The sequence below is a fragment of the Sus scrofa genome, chromosome 6, assembly GCF_054392235.1.
Source record: "Sus scrofa isolate SSC_HxYL_T2T_F1_AM1 chromosome 6, Sscrofa_HxYL_maternal_Yorkshire_Landrace_v2.0, whole genome shotgun sequence".
NCBI lineage: Eukaryota > Metazoa > Chordata > Mammalia > Artiodactyla > Suidae > Sus > Sus scrofa.
Window position 1 is genome coordinate 49,477,435 of NC_139388.1, and position 16,228 is coordinate 49,493,662.

Sequence of the window (16,228 nt, forward strand, 5' to 3'; positions counted from 1 at the left end):
AGAAACTGGGCTCCAGCCAGTCAGAAACTGTTTGGAGCTACCTAGCTAAAAAAAATGAGTCAGTGAAATACACATCCAAAAATACACAGAAAACCTGTTACTAGTTCACAGACTCCTTCAGTGAGTGTCCACATCAAGGGTCATAGCTGGTAGGTTTGAACCATGCCAGACACGCATTGTTTACAGCCAGCAACTGTTCTGATTGGTCCTGGTCCCAGTATTGCTAAATACTTGGACTCACCACCCTGGGTAAAGAAGCAAAACATTACCAGTGACTTGCAGGCCCTCTCTGGGTCCCTCCTGGGTCCCAGTCCCCCTCCCTCCAGCCCCCAACACACACCCCCTTCCGTGATCTGCTAACTCCTGCCTGAGCAACACCTTAACTTGCATGTCAGGCCCGGACGCTCTTCAAAAGTCCTGTCATGAAGGAGCAGTGTGTTCTGTCTTTTCATTCTCACTACAACTCTCTGAGGTATTTGTGCTGTGATTATTGTTATTTTATAAAGAAAGAAGGATAAAAGCAACGCCACGCCAGTAGTGCTTACCAGGTGGCAACCATTGTCCCTAGAGCTTCATGCCGCTCCACGGTGAAGGAGGCTCATTAAACAGGCTGGAAGCTGAGGCTCAGAGAGGAAGCCTGGCTACAGAGCAGTGTTTAACCAGAGCTTGCCTGGGTTCAGCCCTGGCCCGGTCCTGACGCTGCACCCTGGGACAAGGACTGTGTGACGCTGAGCCCCTGGGTTCCCATTTGTGCAACGCAGTGGCTGGTGACAGGAAGGGGAGGCGCAGGCAGTGCAGGCCCTGGACCGAGGAATGTGTGGATATTCTGATTGTTCTTGATAGTGTGAGCCTCCCAGAGGTCTGCCTGTCTTCTCTCTTCTGTTCAGTCCCACCTCATGCTGCAACCCGAGTCACCTCTCCAAATCCCACATGAAACATGGTGCCCCTGCTGCGTCCTGGCCTCTGCTTCCCTACCTGCTCTTGCTCTGCAGAGGCCTGCAGCCCACTGCTCCCTGTGTCCCCCCCCACACACACGGCTCTACCACTCACCGCACCTCTTCCACGAACCCCAGCACTCACCTCACCTCTTCCACGAAGCCCCCTCTGACCCCCAGCAGAGTTCCCTTGCGGTAGGTTCCCTAGCTAGGATCTGCAGCCCAGCGGTGGCCCAGCCCTGCCTAGTACACTGCTCCTTCCTCCAGGCAGCAGAGACATCCAGATGATCAGCTGTGGTGCCGACAAGAGCATCTACTTCCGCAGTGCCCAGCAGGTAGCGTGGGGAGGCCTCCTTGGGGTAGGGGGCTTGTCAGGGGCGTCCTCTGAAGGCCCTGCCTTCCCTGCCAGGCCTCGGATGGACTGCATTTCGTCCGTACCCACCACGTGGCAGAGAAGACCACCCTGTATGACATGGACATTGACATTACCCAGAAGTATGTGGCCGTGGCTTGCCAGGACCGCAACGTCAGGTGAGGGCAGTCCTGGCTTCTGAGTTGGCTTGGCCTGGGCTGGTTTCTGAGCGGGGCCTGTAGGGGCCTAGTTGGGCCTGTCTTCTCATGGGCTGCTTGCTTTCCTCCTGCTTATCTGGTCCCTGAAGCAGGGTGGGGTGGAGGGACCGTGTGGGTGTTTCTTAGGAGCTGGGCTCACCCAGGTCAGCCGAGGGTTCCCCTGGCTCTCAGGAGCCTGTGTGGGGTGACTGAGAGGTGCTGATGTGGCTCGTAGACTTATTCACTCACCCTTGTTTCCTGAGCAGCTGTCTAGAAGGGACAGTGGGAAAGTCACGTGGAGTGGAAGAGAGAGAACCTCCCCAGACTGTGACAGCACAGAGTGACCAGAGCTGGGACGACAGGAGCTTGTGGGAAGGGCCTGTTGGAAGGGACGGCTGAGCTTAGCCCGGGAGGATGGGGAGGAATGAGCATGTGCAGAGAGCTTCTCCACCACCTTCATTTGCTCATTCGAACTGGATGCCAGGCCCTCAGCTTGCTATGGACGGGGAGGCAGACATGAACTCAAGGGACACCCAGTACATAGCCTCTGTGACCCAGCCTGGGATGAGGTCACATTCCCCGGCATGGGGTTTCAGCCCAGACATTAGATGGGGGATAGGAGGAATGGGGACTTCCAGGGGAAAGGAGGGAGCAGGTAAGGCTGGATCCAGAGGACAGGAGAGGGTGAGTGGGCAGGGCCAGGTTAGTCACTTATGCCCCCCACCTTCCTAGAGTCTACAACACCGTGAACGGGAAGCAGAAGAAGTGCTACAAGGGCTCCCAGGGAGACGAAGGGTCCCTGTTGAAGGTAAGGAACTGGGGCTCCCGGGTGAAAGCCGCACACACAGCCACACACAAGGCCCCCCTCTCTGTCTTCTCCCCTGCTAGGCCGCCTGAGACTTGCGTCCTCCTTGGCACCTGATCCGTAGATCACACCCTGGCCAGTATCCACTCAGGCCTGGCTGACCAAGGATGCGGGGAGCCGGCCCTGATTGCTCTACCTTTATTTACTGAACCCTGCCCCAAGCGGAGCCATTTAAGTGGTTTCCAGCTTGAGTGTCAGTAGAGCGGGGTGTGGGAAGAATCCGAGAGGCCTGGGGTCCCTCTCCAGCCTTGCTCCCTGCCTGTGTCATCCAGGACGAGGTGGGAGCCTTCTTAGGGGCCTCTGGACAAGGAGTTTAGGCTTCAGGGTCAGACCCTCTTAACAGCTCTGCCTCAGGCTGCCTGTGACCTTGGGCAAATGTCATCTATTCTCAACCTGTTTCATCATCTGTAAAATGCAAAGAAGCCTCTATCAGAGAGTTCTGTGGAGGAAATAGGTTCACACACGTACAGTGCTCAGCACGGGGCCTGGTTGCCATTAGTACCATTGCCGTGGCTGGTCGTTTCGCCTGTGGAGGGGGAGGTGTGTGTGGTGAAGGTTACCTGGGACGAGTCCATGTACCAGGTGCCCAGCAGAGGGGGCCACTGAGTGGGGCCCTGAGGTTGCTTCCCAGGCCCCTGGGAAGGAGGAGACCGCCCAGGGGTCACGTGGATCCTCTTCTTGGCAGGTCCATGTGGACCCTTCAGGCACCTTCCTGGCCACAAGCTGCTCTGACAAAAGCATCTCTGTGATTGACTTTTACTCAGGCGAGTGCGTTGCCAAGATGTTTGGCCATTCAGGTGGGTGTGCCTCCCTGCTTGGGACACCTCCCCACTTGTCGCCACACAGCCTTCTGGCTCAGAGGGTCAGCGCAGCCTCTCTGCTCTGCTTGCAGAAATCATCACGGGCATGAAGTTCACCTATGATTGTCGTCACTTGATCACAGTTTCTGGAGACAGGTGGGAAAGGCCTGGAGGCTGCTGCTGGCCTGGCCTCCTCCTGGGAGTGGTGGGCCCTCCCTGTCAAGGGCTCAGACCAGGGCCACCTTGCCCAAAGCCTGCCTGGGCAGAGGGCCCTCTGAGCGTTCCAGCCTACTCCCTGGACAGTGCACCAGCCCTGAGTTGAGATCCCAGATCTGCCACTTACTTGTGACCCTGAGCAGATCATTTCCCCTCTCTGAGCCTCTGTAAGAGAGGCCACTCCCCTCTGCCTCAAAAATTGTATGGTGAGAGTCAAATGAGATGACATATATAAGTTCCTTAGCACATGGTTGGTACCCTTTGTAGCACGAGGAAGTCCCTTTTGTTGTCACTCTTTGGTTTACTACGGTCCTTCGTCACAGGCCCCTTCCTTGGGTCTTCAGGTGGAGACCTGACTTGGACCTGAGCCCCTGCACTATGCTGATGGGGGGCAGGGACTGAGGAACAGGGTCCTGGCTGTGGTGACCCAGGTGGCCTCAGGGTCAGATGGTTTCTGCATTTCCTGTTCCTCCCTCTTCCACGTCTCTCCTTGGCCTCTGTAGCTGCGTGTTTATCTGGCACCTGGGCCCGGAGATCACCAACTGCATGAAGCAGCACTTACTGGAGATCGACCAACGGGAGCAGCCGCAGCAGAACACGAAGGACGGGAAGTGGAGCAGAGACCCCAGGTCCTGGCCACCTATCCATCCCCTGTGGGTCCATTCACCGGAGGAATGTCTTCCTGCCTTGGACCCCGTGAGGAGTGAGGCAGGATACAGCTGTGGCTCAGACAGCCCTGAGCTGGGCCTTTTGTGCATGCGAGGCCTAATGGGGAGATGGAATTTGAATACAGAGTTACAGTATTACATATGAGAAGGGTTTGAAGTGGGAAAGCAAAAGTGCTTGGAGATCCCCAGAGCACTCTGGTGGGGAAGCCCCAGGGGCTGTGGGGACCAGAGGAGACCCCCAGCTTAGCCCAGGTGGGGAGGGAAGAGGTCAAGAAAGGGTCCAGTGGAGCCAGGATGTCTTCTTAATCTTGAAAGTTATTTCTTCAGTTATGTCTTTGAGTTTCTTGAACTTTTTTTTTTTTTTTTTTTTTTGTCTTTTTGTCTCACTAGGGCCACACCCGCAGCATATGGAGATTCCCAGGCTAGGGGTCCAATCTGAGCCATAGCCGCCAGCCTGAGCCATAGCCGCCAGCCTACGCCACAGCCACAGCAACGTGGGATCCAAGCCGCATCTGTGAACTACACCACAGCTCTCAGCAACGCTGGATCCTTAACCCATTGAGCAAGGCCAGGGATCAAACCCGAAACGTTATGGTTCCTAATCAGATTTGTTTCCACTGCGCCACAACGGGAACTCCAGTATTTCTTAAGTCTTTATGTTTCAAGACCAATATTATTTGGAGTGAATTCCTGTTCCGATTTGGGTTTGGAGGTCTCAGTTTGAGTGGGAGGTTTTGAATTTTCCTCTCTCCTGCCTCTAGAGCTGTGCTTGCCTCTCTTTCTCTCTCTTTTTTTGGCGGGGCGGAGCGGGGTGGGCTGAAGCATGTGAAAGTTCCCTGGCCAGAGATGGAACCCACGCCACAGCAGTCACCTGAGCTGCTGCAACACCGGATCCTTAATCCGCAAGGGAACTCCTTTCTGTCCTGAGGCTTTGCCGTTGCCTCCCTGAGGAGACCAGGCCTGACATGGGCCTCCTGGTCTGTAGTCTCGGAGGGAATGCAGATCAAGGCACCAAGGGAGTGGGTAGTTCTTTGGCTCTTAGAGCTGAAATCTCATTGCTAACCCTGCTCCCCACAGCAGAACCCAGCAACTCAGGACTCATGGCCCGCTGTCTGCATTGCTTTCCATTCCATTGCTGTGACCCTTGAAGAGTTTGTCTTATTTTTTTGGCCCAGGCTTTGTTACATCTCATTTTATTTTGCAGTATGTTTCTAGCAGGGGCGGGGGGGTGGCAGGGGAGCCCTCCCAGTACCCTCTTGATCAAAAGCTAAGAGTATATTCATATGGACCGTAGCCCGGGGCCCAGCTCAAGGCAGGTCCCCTCTCCCACCCCATTTACCTATACTTCCCTCCCTGTTGTCCTCATTGCTGGCTTCAGGCAGGAAACGTGCACATCCATGCCCAGCGAGATCTCTCTAAGCCCTGGAGAACAGACAGAGGATGAGCTGGAGGAAGAGTGTGAACCTGAAGAGCTGCTGAAGACGCCATCCAAAGAGAGCTTGGATTCAGGTTGGGAAAGGGGCCCTATTTTGAACTCTCAGTGGAGGGATCATTGCTGGGTTTTGGCCTGCGATTTGTTTTCAGAGCCTGGCACATCTTGAAGCTCGATACTCCCATCAGTCAGGACTCTCAGTGTGATAGCAACTAGACTCTCATGGACTTAAGCTGGAAAGAGAATTTATTGGTTCTTGTAAATGAAAATTTGGAAGTATTGGTTCAGGCATAGCTGGATCCAGGTAGTCAGGTGATGTTGAGAAATAGATATTTTTCCACCTCTGGCTCTGCTTTTCTCTATGTTGACTTTGCTCTCAGGCAGACTCTCCCTGTACAAGGGCAGAGTATCCCCCAGTAGCTCAAGGTTTTAACTCTCTGTAGAGAGGAGAGCACCTCTTTCCCAATAGCTCAAGCAAAGTCCTGCGTTCATGACTCACATTCCTGCTATAAGTCACGTGCCCATTTCTGAGCCAGGCACTGATGGGCCAGGCCTCAGTCATAGGGTCATCCCTGAGGGCAGAGGCTTTAGTCAGCTCCACTTGAACCACCTGACCAAAGGCCTGGGGTGGATGTAAGGAGGTGTCCCAGGGGGAAAACAGGATGATATTTTGTTTTGTTTTGTTTTATTCTGGTTTTTTTTTTTTTTTTTTTTTTTTGTCTTTTTGCCTTTTCTAGGGCCACTTCCTGCGGCATATGGAGGTTCCCAGGCTAGGGGTCGAATCGGAGCTGTAGGTGCCAGCCTACACCAGAGCCATAGCAACCTGGGATCCGAGCTACATCTGCGACCTACACCACAGCTCACAGCAACGCTGGATCCTTAACCCACTGAGCAAGGCCAGGGATTGAACCCGCAACCTCTTGGTTCCTGGTGGGATTCTTTAACCACTGTGCCATGATAGGAACTCCAAAACAGGGTGATGTTAATCAGAAGACAGAACAGGTTCTCTTGTTCAGGCAGAAGGAAGAGTCCTAGCTCAGCGGCTTTATGAGAGGTCAGGCCCTCAATAATACATTTCTGCCCCTCTGCATATCGCCTTGGCTTAGGCCCTCATGGGTGCAAGAAGGCTGGTTGCATCATGGGTGCAAGAAGTTGCAGGCATCAGAGGCACTCCCTCCTGGAATCTCCTTTAGAGAGGAGACTCTTCCCTAGAAGCCCCTGCAGGCTTCTCGCAGGTCCCATTGGCCCTGATTACTCAGTTGTGAGGGAGGCTGGCAGCAGTGACTGGCACTGGGTGCTCTCAGTGAGGGTGGTGGACTTGCCCGCAAGGAGGGAACAGATGGGGGCCGACGGGATGGCTGATTGGTAACAGCAGTGTGAGACTGGGAACAGAGTAAGCCCATTTGCTTTGTCACCACCCTCGTGTCTAAATATCCTCGCCAAGGGGGCCACTTGTATGAGTTTGGTGTGAATTCTAATAGGCTTTTTCCTGAACATGAATATACGTATTGCATATCCATAGGAATTATTTATGTCCACAAACTGTATTATACTGCATATCTTTCAGTATCTTTTTCCTCTCAGAACTATCTTTTTGACCTGTTGGATGGTGGAAACAAAGCAGAGGCCTCCCTCTTTTAACCAACAGTGGAGTAGGGTGTTTTGTACTCCGGGTGGGCATTTGGGTGTTTCCTACTGTGACAACGTGGTGAATGAAGCCTCCTCCTTGGCCATGTGTGGGGTGTTTCTCCAGGACGGAGGCACATGAAGATGGGCTGTGCTGGTCCTGGGGTCAGCCAGGACACTTTCTATTTTAAAAGAGACCCTGGGGGCCTTCCAAATCCAGTTACTACCTATCTAGCAGTCAGTGTTAAGCCCTCTGTCCCCGCCCCCACACTTTGCCATTTCAAACATCCCATAGTTTGAAGCATTTTACTTTTGGTCAGTCTTGTGGGTAAAGCATATTCTATTGCTTACAGTTGTGTTTCCTTGACAATTCGTGAGCTTAACTGGCTTTGGATGTTTGTTGTTTCCTGTATTGTCTCTTTGGAGGACTGCCTGTTTATGTTGCCCATTGTCTTTTGGGTTGTTTATTCTCTTTTCATGGATTTTATGCATCTCTCCAGATCCTCGGTGCCTGCTGACCAACGGCAAGCTGCCACTCTGGGCAAAGCGGCTGGTGAGTCTGCCCAGAGAGTGGGACTCCTAGGGGCTGGCAAAGGAGGGGTGCCCTCCCCTGTGCTCCTTGTTCTTTTGGGAGCCCTTTTCCCCGTCTGCATCTCTCCTTTCCCTGGAGAACCCCTGTCATCCTTCCAATCTCAGCACAGACAGTCCTTCGTTCATGCAACACATATGTACTGAGCATCAGCCCTGTACTGGCTTTGCTCTGGCTCTTAGACACTGCAGTCAGCAAGGCAGAGGAAATCTCTGCCTTCCCAGGCTCTTTTTCTGGTGTGGGAGATGGACAATATCCACATCAAACAGGTAAATTGTAGAAGTTCCCTTTGTGGTTCAGCAGTAACGAACCTGATTAGTATCCATGAGGACGTGGGTTCCATCCCTGGCCTCACTCAGTGAGTTAGGGATCCAGCATTGCTGTGAGCTGTGGTGTAGGTCGCAGATGCGGCTCAGATCTGGCGTTGCTGTGGCTGTGGCGTAGGCTGGCAGCTACAGTTCCCATTCGACCCCTAGCCTGGGAACCTCCATGTCCTGCAGGTGTGGCCCTTAAAAAAAGGTGGGGGGGTAAATTGGGTAAATTGCAGAGTATTGAGTATTTTGGAAACCGATAATCAGTGCTATGGAAGAAAGAAAGCTGAGAAGGAAAACAAGCGCTAGGGAAGGGAGAGTGACCGTTTTAGGGTAAAAAGAAAAGGCTTCACTGGGAAGATCATATTCGAGCCGGACTGAAGCAAGTGAGAAATGCAGATCCTGGGAAAGAAGACCAGTCTGCAGGGGTGCAGGCTGGGGGACAGGATGGATGGTGCTTAGCAAGTTCAAGGAAGTGCGGGGAAGCCCAGGTGCCTGGGTTCGGGCGAATGAGGGCAGAGGAGCAGGGGAAGGGTTCCGAGAGGCAGTGGGCTGGCCGTGAGGGACCGTGTGGGCTTGATGCATTCCCTCGACACCCTCGGGTCCTTCTCCACCTAGCTTCCCCCTGTGGCGCTGAGCGGGTGGACAGGAGGGAGGGCTCTGAGCTGAGCAAGTCCACGTTCTAACTCAGGTGTGGCCACCTGTGGGAAACCGACCCTGAGGGCAAGAGGGGAACCAGGGAGGGGACTGCTGTGACAATCCAGGAAAGAGAGGTTGGAGGCTGGATAAGGGGAGAGAAGTGGTTGGATTCTAGATGGATTTGGAAGGTGGAGCCAAACCGTTGGGTGTGAGGGGAAGTGAGGGACTAGGATTAAGTTAGGGCTGAATGAGTGGTCGCTGACTTGAGGGAGGGGCAGGCTAGGAGCTGGTGGGTTGGAGGTTGGCAGCAGGTTCCAGGTTGAAGGGTTCATTTCAGGAACAATGTCAGCCCTCAAATCAAAAGCCTAAATGTCAGCTCCTCAGGGAAGCCCTCCCTGCCATCATCCCCTGCCCTGCAGGCCAGGTCAGGGCATCTGGCTGTACTCTCTTGGGCCCCCAAACTTCTTATCAGTGCATGTTACAGTTGGAATTATATCCAACAAATGCTCACAGACACTGACTCTAAGTGTTGGCTTACACTGTGGCTTACTCTGGCTCTATTGAGTCCTTTATATATATTATTTAATCCTCATCCATACATGGCCTTTTCATATCCGCTCTTATTCACAGATAGGGAACTGAGGCCCAGAGAGGTTAAGTACCTCATCCAAGGTCACAGAGCTAGGAATTAACTAGAAGGCTGGCTCCAGAGCCTGAGTTCTCAAGCACCCAACCTCTGCTGTTTCTCAAACAAGTCTTGATAAGAGGCAGTGGTGGGCAGGACCAGAGTAGGGGGCCATGGGAGGGGAGGAGTCATATCTTGCAAGTGTTTGGATGGCAGAGCAGAAGAAATACAGTGTGGAGCATGGGGGACAGGATAAGGAATGACAGAGGGCCTCAAGTTTGGGACTGGAGCAGCCGGAAAGACTCACTAGGTCAGGGAAGGCTTTGGGAGGAGTAGGTTTGCAGGGAAGGGCAATCGTTGTCTTCAGCTTGTTCCCTCTGAAAGGTCCCTCAGCATCCACGGGGCCATGTAGAACAGTTGTGTGTGCACTTCTGGAGTTTAAGGGCAAAGTGCAGCCTGGAGGTCGATCCTTGTATCTGGAAGTTGTTTCTGAGAGGCATCTAAAGCCAAGAGGCTGGATGAGGGTCCATGCAGTGTCCCTAGGCCCCACTGGAGTTGGTGAGCGCTCGGCTAGCTGCCTGACCGTCCCCTGTCCCCCGCAGCTCGGAGACGACGATGTGGCAGACGGCTCAGCCTTCCATGCCAAGCGCAGCTACCGGCCACACGGCCGCTGGGCGGAGCGGGCTGACCAGGAGCCTCTCAAAACCATCCTGGACGCCCGGGACCTGGATTGCTACTTTACCCCCATGAAGCCCGAGAGCCTGGAGGATTCCATTCTGGATACGGTGGAGTCGCAGAGACTGGCGGGCCTGCTGAGCCAGGTACAGACTGCCTGCCCCAGCCCGGCCTGCAGCCCCTGCACCATGACTGCCTGCCCAGGACCTGGGGTCTTGGCTCTCTCATTTTGAAAATAAGGCTGACTGCCCCCTCCAGGGGTGAGAGAGGTTACATGAGATGGTGGAGGGCAGGAGAGTGAGCCCCTGGACTGATGTACAGTGAAACTTCCCAGAGACCAGGAATCAGGGAGGCGGTCACTCGGGAATTAAGAGCTTGGGTGGGTGGGGGTGGGGGTGGTGCAGGTCTAGGCCTGAGTGGGGGGCATTTGAGCAGGTGGAGCCCTGGTCCTTACCCCTTCCTGGCTCTGTAACTTGCAGCAAGGCATGCCATTACGGGCTTTTATTTTCAAAAATATGATCATTTGGGGAAAAAAAAAAATGACCCAGAAAAATTTCAGATTTCAAAAACAGATCATTTCAAAAAATGGCTATTGGGGAGTTCCTGCTGTAGCACAATGGGTTAAGAATCCAACTGCCGTCGCTTGGGTCATTGCAGAGTTGAGGATTCTATCCCCAGCTCAGTGCAGTGGGTTAAGCATACGGCATTGCTACAGCTATGGCATTGGTCACCACTGTGGCTCGGATTCAGTCCCTGGCCCAGGAACTTCCATATGCCATAGGTGCAGCCAGAAAATAAAAGGGGGTCATGGGGGGAGTTCCCCTCATGGCACAGCGGGAATTAAGCTGACTAGGAACCATGAGGTTGCGGGTTCGATCCCTGGCCTTGCTCAGTGGGTTATGGGTCCGGCATTGTCACGAGCTGTGGTGTAGGTCGCAGACGTGGCTTGGATCCTGTGTTGCTGTGGCTGTGGTATAGGTCAACAGCTGTAGCTCCAATTCAATCCCTAGCTTAGGAACCTCCATATGCGGCCCTAAAAAGACAGAAGACAAATAATAATAATAATAATAAAATAAAAAGGGTCATGGGAGTTCCTTTGGGGCACAGAGAGTTAAGGGTCCAGTGTTGTCACTGCAGAGGCTCGGGTTGCTGCTGTGGTGTGACTTTGATTCCTGACCACAGTGGGGTCAAAAACCCCAAACAAACAAAAACAGAAAACAAAAAGCAGTCATTTAAAAAAACTCTCAGAGGGCTTTTACAGGAATCCAGTGCTAAAGACAGGGTCTGGGCCCTTTAGAGGTGCTGACACAACTTTGGCTCTTATTCTATTCTTTTCCTATATAAGATTAATTATTTCTTAATCTTATATAGGTTTTCTTATGTGGCATCATATACATACGGTTCGTTAGGTGCACACAAATCATAAGTATACAGTCTGATGAATCGTTACCTGTGTACACCACCCAAGTCAAAGCATGAAGCCTTTTCTACTTCTCCGAAGACCCCCCTATACCCCTTCCAGTCAGTAACCCCACTGAGGCAGTCCACATTCTCAGCTCTCTCACCATGGGTTGGTTTGCCTGTTCTTGAACTTCATGTGAATACACTTAAAGGTTGGAGCCGTACCTGTTTCTTATCTGCAAATGGGCCGATGATAATGCGGAGGCAGCACAGAGTGAGCTCGTGTTGGCCGGGGTCCAAGCCACTGTTGCTGTTGGTGTTGGTGGAACACCTAGCAGCTTCTCGCTGGTTGTCACAGCCGCCTCTGATGACTGTGCCTTCTTCACCCACAGTCAGAGAGTCCCCAAGAAGATGGCTGTAGGCATCCTTCCTTAACGCCCCCACAGAGGGAGTCTTCTGAGGTCAGTGAGCTCCTCTGCTCCCTGGAGTCAGAGGTGACAATCACAGGGACAGACAGGTGGGTGTCCTTTGCATTGAGGGGAGCCCTTGTTGGAGAGAGGAAGCTTCAGCCAGTAGGGTGGGCCCACCCTAGAAGAACTGCTCTCTGCTCTCCCAGTGAGCCCCTGGCAGGGAGGTGGAGGGGTGAGGCCAGGATGGCCTCTGCTGCAGCCTGTTTCCCTGGTTCCAGGAGGAGAGGGAGGGAGCCTTTGGAGGAGGCAGGAGGAGGCGAGGCCGTATTTCGGGTAGGAGCAGGTGCAGCTGCCTAGGGGTTCTGGGCGGAGGTAGCAGTTTACTAACTAGTATGTTATCCTTTCCTCACCACCTCCCCCACTGGCACTGCAGCAAGCCCTGCGCTGAGGAGGGAGAGGGGGCGCCTGGGGACCAGCAAGATGACTTCTACCTCCGGGTCCCTTCCATCACCTCCAAGGACCTGAACCCCCCTGAGGGTGAGTGAATGCCAGGCAGAGACCCTATGGCCCCTTTCGAGCACTGATGGTGACCTTGACTCAGTCTTCCTGAAGCTCGAGTCTGTCACAGAGACAGACATGGTCCCTGCTGTCACCCAAGGCTTTTGGAGCCCAACTGGCCACCAGTGGGAGCCAGCTCTGCACCTTCCTGGAAGTGTAGCCTTGCTGGGCCATAAAAATAGGGGGGCAGGTATTGTCACTCCCTTCTCCAGATGAGGGGACTGAAGCCCTCAGAACTGGAGGCCCGTACCTGCCCCAGCCAGTCGGCGTCCCGCTTTGGGTTCCTGACCAGCCCCACCCCGCCTCCTGCAGACTCAGGGGAGTCAGAGGCCGACTTAGAGTGCAGTTTCACCGCCGTCCACTCCCCTCCACGGCCAGACCCAGACCCTCCGTTTGACGTGGCGGTGCCCCCGGCACCAGGTAAGCGGGAGCCAGACGCGGGGAACGGAGTGAGGACATGGGCCTGGCTGGGGGCCGGCCGGTCATGGTTTGTAACCACCGGCAGACTCAGGTCAGCCCTGCCCTTGGGCCCTGAGCCCCAACTTCCTCCCCTCCAAGACAGAGCCATTGGCCGTCCTTCTCCACCTGGTGGCAGTAGGGTGTGTGATGGGCGAGGCTGCTGTCTCCATTGCGAAGCGGCCTGGTGGCTTTGTCAGAGCGTCTGCCATGACTCATGGTGTTGACGGCACTCCCCTGCCCACCCCCCCCACCCCCACTTCACCCCAGGATGCCCAGGTGCCACGGAAGAATTGGCCCGGCCCGAGGTGCCAGGCCTCTCCAACGGCTCCCTGCCCCAGACCCCTGAGCAGGAGAAGTTCCTCCGCCACCACTTCGAGACGCTTACTGATGCCCCTGCTGAGGGTAGGCCCTGTCCCGCTCCGACCCTGCCTGGGTGGGCCATCCAGGGCTGGGCCCAGTGGGGGTGTCTTGGGGTAGGGCTCTCCCTGCCGGGGCTGGCCAGGGTGGTGGGAGGGCGTAAGGTTTACCTAGAGACTGAGCTGCCTGGTTTCCTCTATCTGTTCCATTTGCATCTGAGGTGTGTGTATTGCCTGTTGATGGTGGTTTCCGAGGATCTGTCTGCTGGTCTGTGGGTCTGTCTGGGCCCAGGGCTGGATGGTGGGGGGATTCTGAGGATTCCCTCGGCGTCTTGCCCTAGAGCTCTTCCACGGATCCCTGAGAGACCTGAAGGCCTCTGAGGCCAAGGATGACTTCTTCAATCCCCGGCTGAGCATCTCAGCACAGTTCCTCTCTCGCTTCCAGAAGCCCTCCAGGTGGGAACTGGTGAACTGGAGCCCCCCCCACCCCCACCCTCCAGCTTTGCATCTCCCGACATGCGGGGCCGTGTCCCCACAGGCACCCCCAGGGCAGCCACAACCACCCATTTTCCTACCTGCAGGTTCACCCACACCTTCCCTACCCGGCTGCCCCGACACCCCATGCAGTCCCCAGAGGTCAAACTCACGGACCTTGCGGGCAGCCAGCCCAGAGCAGAGCCCCTGAGAGCGGGAACCGGCTATACCTCCCCAGGCAGGACCAACGTGAGTGCTGGGGCTGCCTCCCTGTGACGTAGGGCTGGCAGCCTGGAGGCCTGGTCCTCACCTCAAGGCTGTACTTACAGGTCCTCTCTGCGGGCAAGGCTGAGGAGCCCCTCGAAGCCTGGTCCCCACTGAGTGAGTGTCCGCCTCCCCAGATGAACAGCCCTGGGTTTCTCAGCACAGGGTGTTGGGTGCCCAGCTGAGCCATGGTGGGGATGGACAGAGTCCACTCAGACTCTTCAGCCATCCTGAGTGGGGGGCCCTGTCTATCAGCTCTGCAGCTGGGTGTGAGAGTAAGCCGTCTGCTTCCTTCACAGCCTCCTGCCTCACAGGCCTAGCGCCCTGTGTCTCCTCCTCCTCGGTGCCACCCACAGATAAGACGCCTCCGACGCCCACAGCCCTACCCACTCCAGGCCTGGCTCAGGGTGTTCACACCCCTGCCACCTCCTCCTATGTGGAGGCCACCGCCGGTTCCCGGGCCAAGATGTCACGCAGCATTTCCCTTGAGGACAGTAAAGGCCCTGTCCTGGCTGAGCTGGCCAGGCCTCCCTGCAGGCCCTCGTCCTTGGGGGAGCTGTCCTCCCTGGGCCAGGAGCTCCGAGCCATCACCACCACAGTGACACCCAGCTCTGACAGTGAGGGCCAAGAACCTGCCCTGCCTTCCCGGGGCAATCATGAGGCCCGTGCCAGCCTGAAACTCACCCTCTCGAGTATCTGTGACAGGCTCTTACTGCCCCCACCCCAGCTAGAACCTTCTGCCATGTGTGTCTGGTCCCAGGAACCTGTGGCCATCCAGCCCAATGTCATGGTCACAACGGCCAGCTTCTCGGCTCCTAGCCCTGTGAATGTGAGCGCCTCAAGGCTCCATAACTCCACCTTTCTCCCAAGGTTTCTAGCCCCTGAACCCCTGAATACCTCTGCCCACCCCAACAGCCCCCCACTTCCAGAGGCCAGGCCCGGGGTCCCTGGCAACATCACCTCCCTCCTGGAGTCTGCTCCTGGTGAGTACCACCCTCGGCACAGGGCATTGTCCCTTAGGCTCATCCCATGTAACAGCTGCTTAGCCTCAAAGGCAGGCCCTTGACCTGACCACAGGCACTGTGCTGTTCATTCATTCATTCATTTCTATAAATATTTGGTGAGCACCTCATAAGTGTTGGGCTTTGTTCTAGGCCCTGGGGACATGGGACTTGGTGGTAAACAAGAGTACAGAGGTTTGGAGTTCTTCCTGTGGTTTGGTGGAAATGAACCCAACTAGTATCCATGAGGATGCAGGTTCGATCCCTGGCCCCGCTCAGTGGGTCAAGGATCTGCCATTGGCTTGAGCTGTGGCATAGGTCGCAGATGCGGCTCAGATCTGGCATTGCTGTGGCTGTGGCGTAGGCTGGCGGCTGTAGCACCGATTAGACCCCTAGCCTGGGAACTCCATATGCCACAGGTGCGACCATAAAAAAAAAAGAGAAAAAAGAAAATACAGAGGATTGACATCTCACCTGAGGGAGATACCCAGACTAAATCTGTATGGAAAGCGTTAACTGTATTATGATATGATGTGTGCTAAGGAGAGAAATAAGAGAAAGAAAGTGTTTAGGGAGAGACAGGTGTGCGAAGTGGTCAGTTTTAAGATGATGAGAAAAGCTTCAGGGAGAAGGTGGCATTTGAGCAGAGACCTGCAGGAGGGGTAGGAGGGGAGCCTTGGGGACTGAGTGTTCCAGGCAGAGAGACAACAGTTGGGACCTTGGCCTCTTTAGAGGCATCTTTCTCATTTTCTCCCCTCCACCCACAGATGCTCTCAGTCCGGTCCATCGCTGCCCTGGACACTGCGGGCAACCCAGGGTGCCAGCCAGGGTCCCGCCCCCAGGTCCCCTTGAGCTGAGCAATGTGGGGAGCATTGTGCACAGGCTGCAGACTGCCTTCCAAGAGGCCTTAGACCTGTACCACATGGTAAGCAAAGCCTCAGGATCAGGGGAAAGGGCTGCAGGGGCTCCCTGGCCTTGCCTGACCTGGGTGGCACCTAACAAGCTGGGCCCCCCTTGCAGATGGTCTCCAGGGACGAGGTGAGCGCCGAGCAGCAGCAGGCACAGACTGAGCTGGCCTCCACTTTCCTTTGGATCCACAGCCAACTAGAGGCCAACGACTGGCTGGTGGGGACTGATGGGGCCCCAGCCCAGGCCCTGCCCAGCCCAGGTCCCCCCTCCCCACCTACTTTGTGCCCCTTGGCCAGCCCAGATTTGCATGCCCTGCTGGAACACTACTCAGAGTTGCTGGTGCAGGCTGTGCGGAGGAAGGCACAGCGGGACTGAGGGTTGGCAGCCCCTCCACCCCAGCCCTGTGCTTCAGAAGAAATAGGTATTTTAAGCAAATAAACTGACAGCTTGGGGGAGTGGTTCCTGG

At 55.2% G+C, this 16,228-nt stretch overlaps 2 protein-coding genes across 28 annotated transcripts in view; one reads left to right on the plus strand and one right to left on the minus strand.

Annotated features, from left to right (window-relative positions):
• Positions 1-16,217, plus strand: part of WDR62 (WD repeat domain 62) — a 54,262-nt gene extending 38,045 nt beyond the window's left edge. For 14 of the 27 annotated variants that reach the window (XM_021093223.2, XM_084958039.1, XM_084958041.1 and 11 more), the window contains 19 exons: positions 1,203-1,270; positions 1,345-1,466; positions 2,217-2,292; positions 3,035-3,146; positions 3,242-3,305; positions 3,869-3,994; positions 5,412-5,542; positions 7,592-7,644; positions 9,858-10,076; positions 11,724-11,848; positions 12,175-12,278; positions 12,612-12,719; positions 13,026-13,160; positions 13,456-13,570; positions 13,696-13,837; positions 13,918-13,969; positions 14,152-14,835; positions 15,621-15,778; positions 15,874-16,217. In XM_021093223.2, the coding sequence (XP_020948882.2) occupies positions 1,203-1,270; positions 1,345-1,466; positions 2,217-2,292; positions 3,035-3,146; positions 3,242-3,305; positions 3,869-3,994; positions 5,412-5,542; positions 7,592-7,644; positions 9,858-10,076; positions 11,724-11,848; positions 12,175-12,278; positions 12,612-12,719; positions 13,026-13,160; positions 13,456-13,570; positions 13,696-13,837; positions 13,918-13,969; positions 14,152-14,835; positions 15,621-15,778; positions 15,874-16,137 (2,858 nt within the window). In that variant the 3' untranslated portion in view covers positions 16,138-16,217. 27 annotated transcript variants of the gene reach the window in all.
• THAP8 (THAP domain containing 8) overlaps positions 1-16,228 on the minus strand; it is a 160,417-nt gene that overhangs the window by 50,304 nt on the left and 93,885 nt on the right. The gene's annotated exons all lie outside the window — the stretch shown is intronic.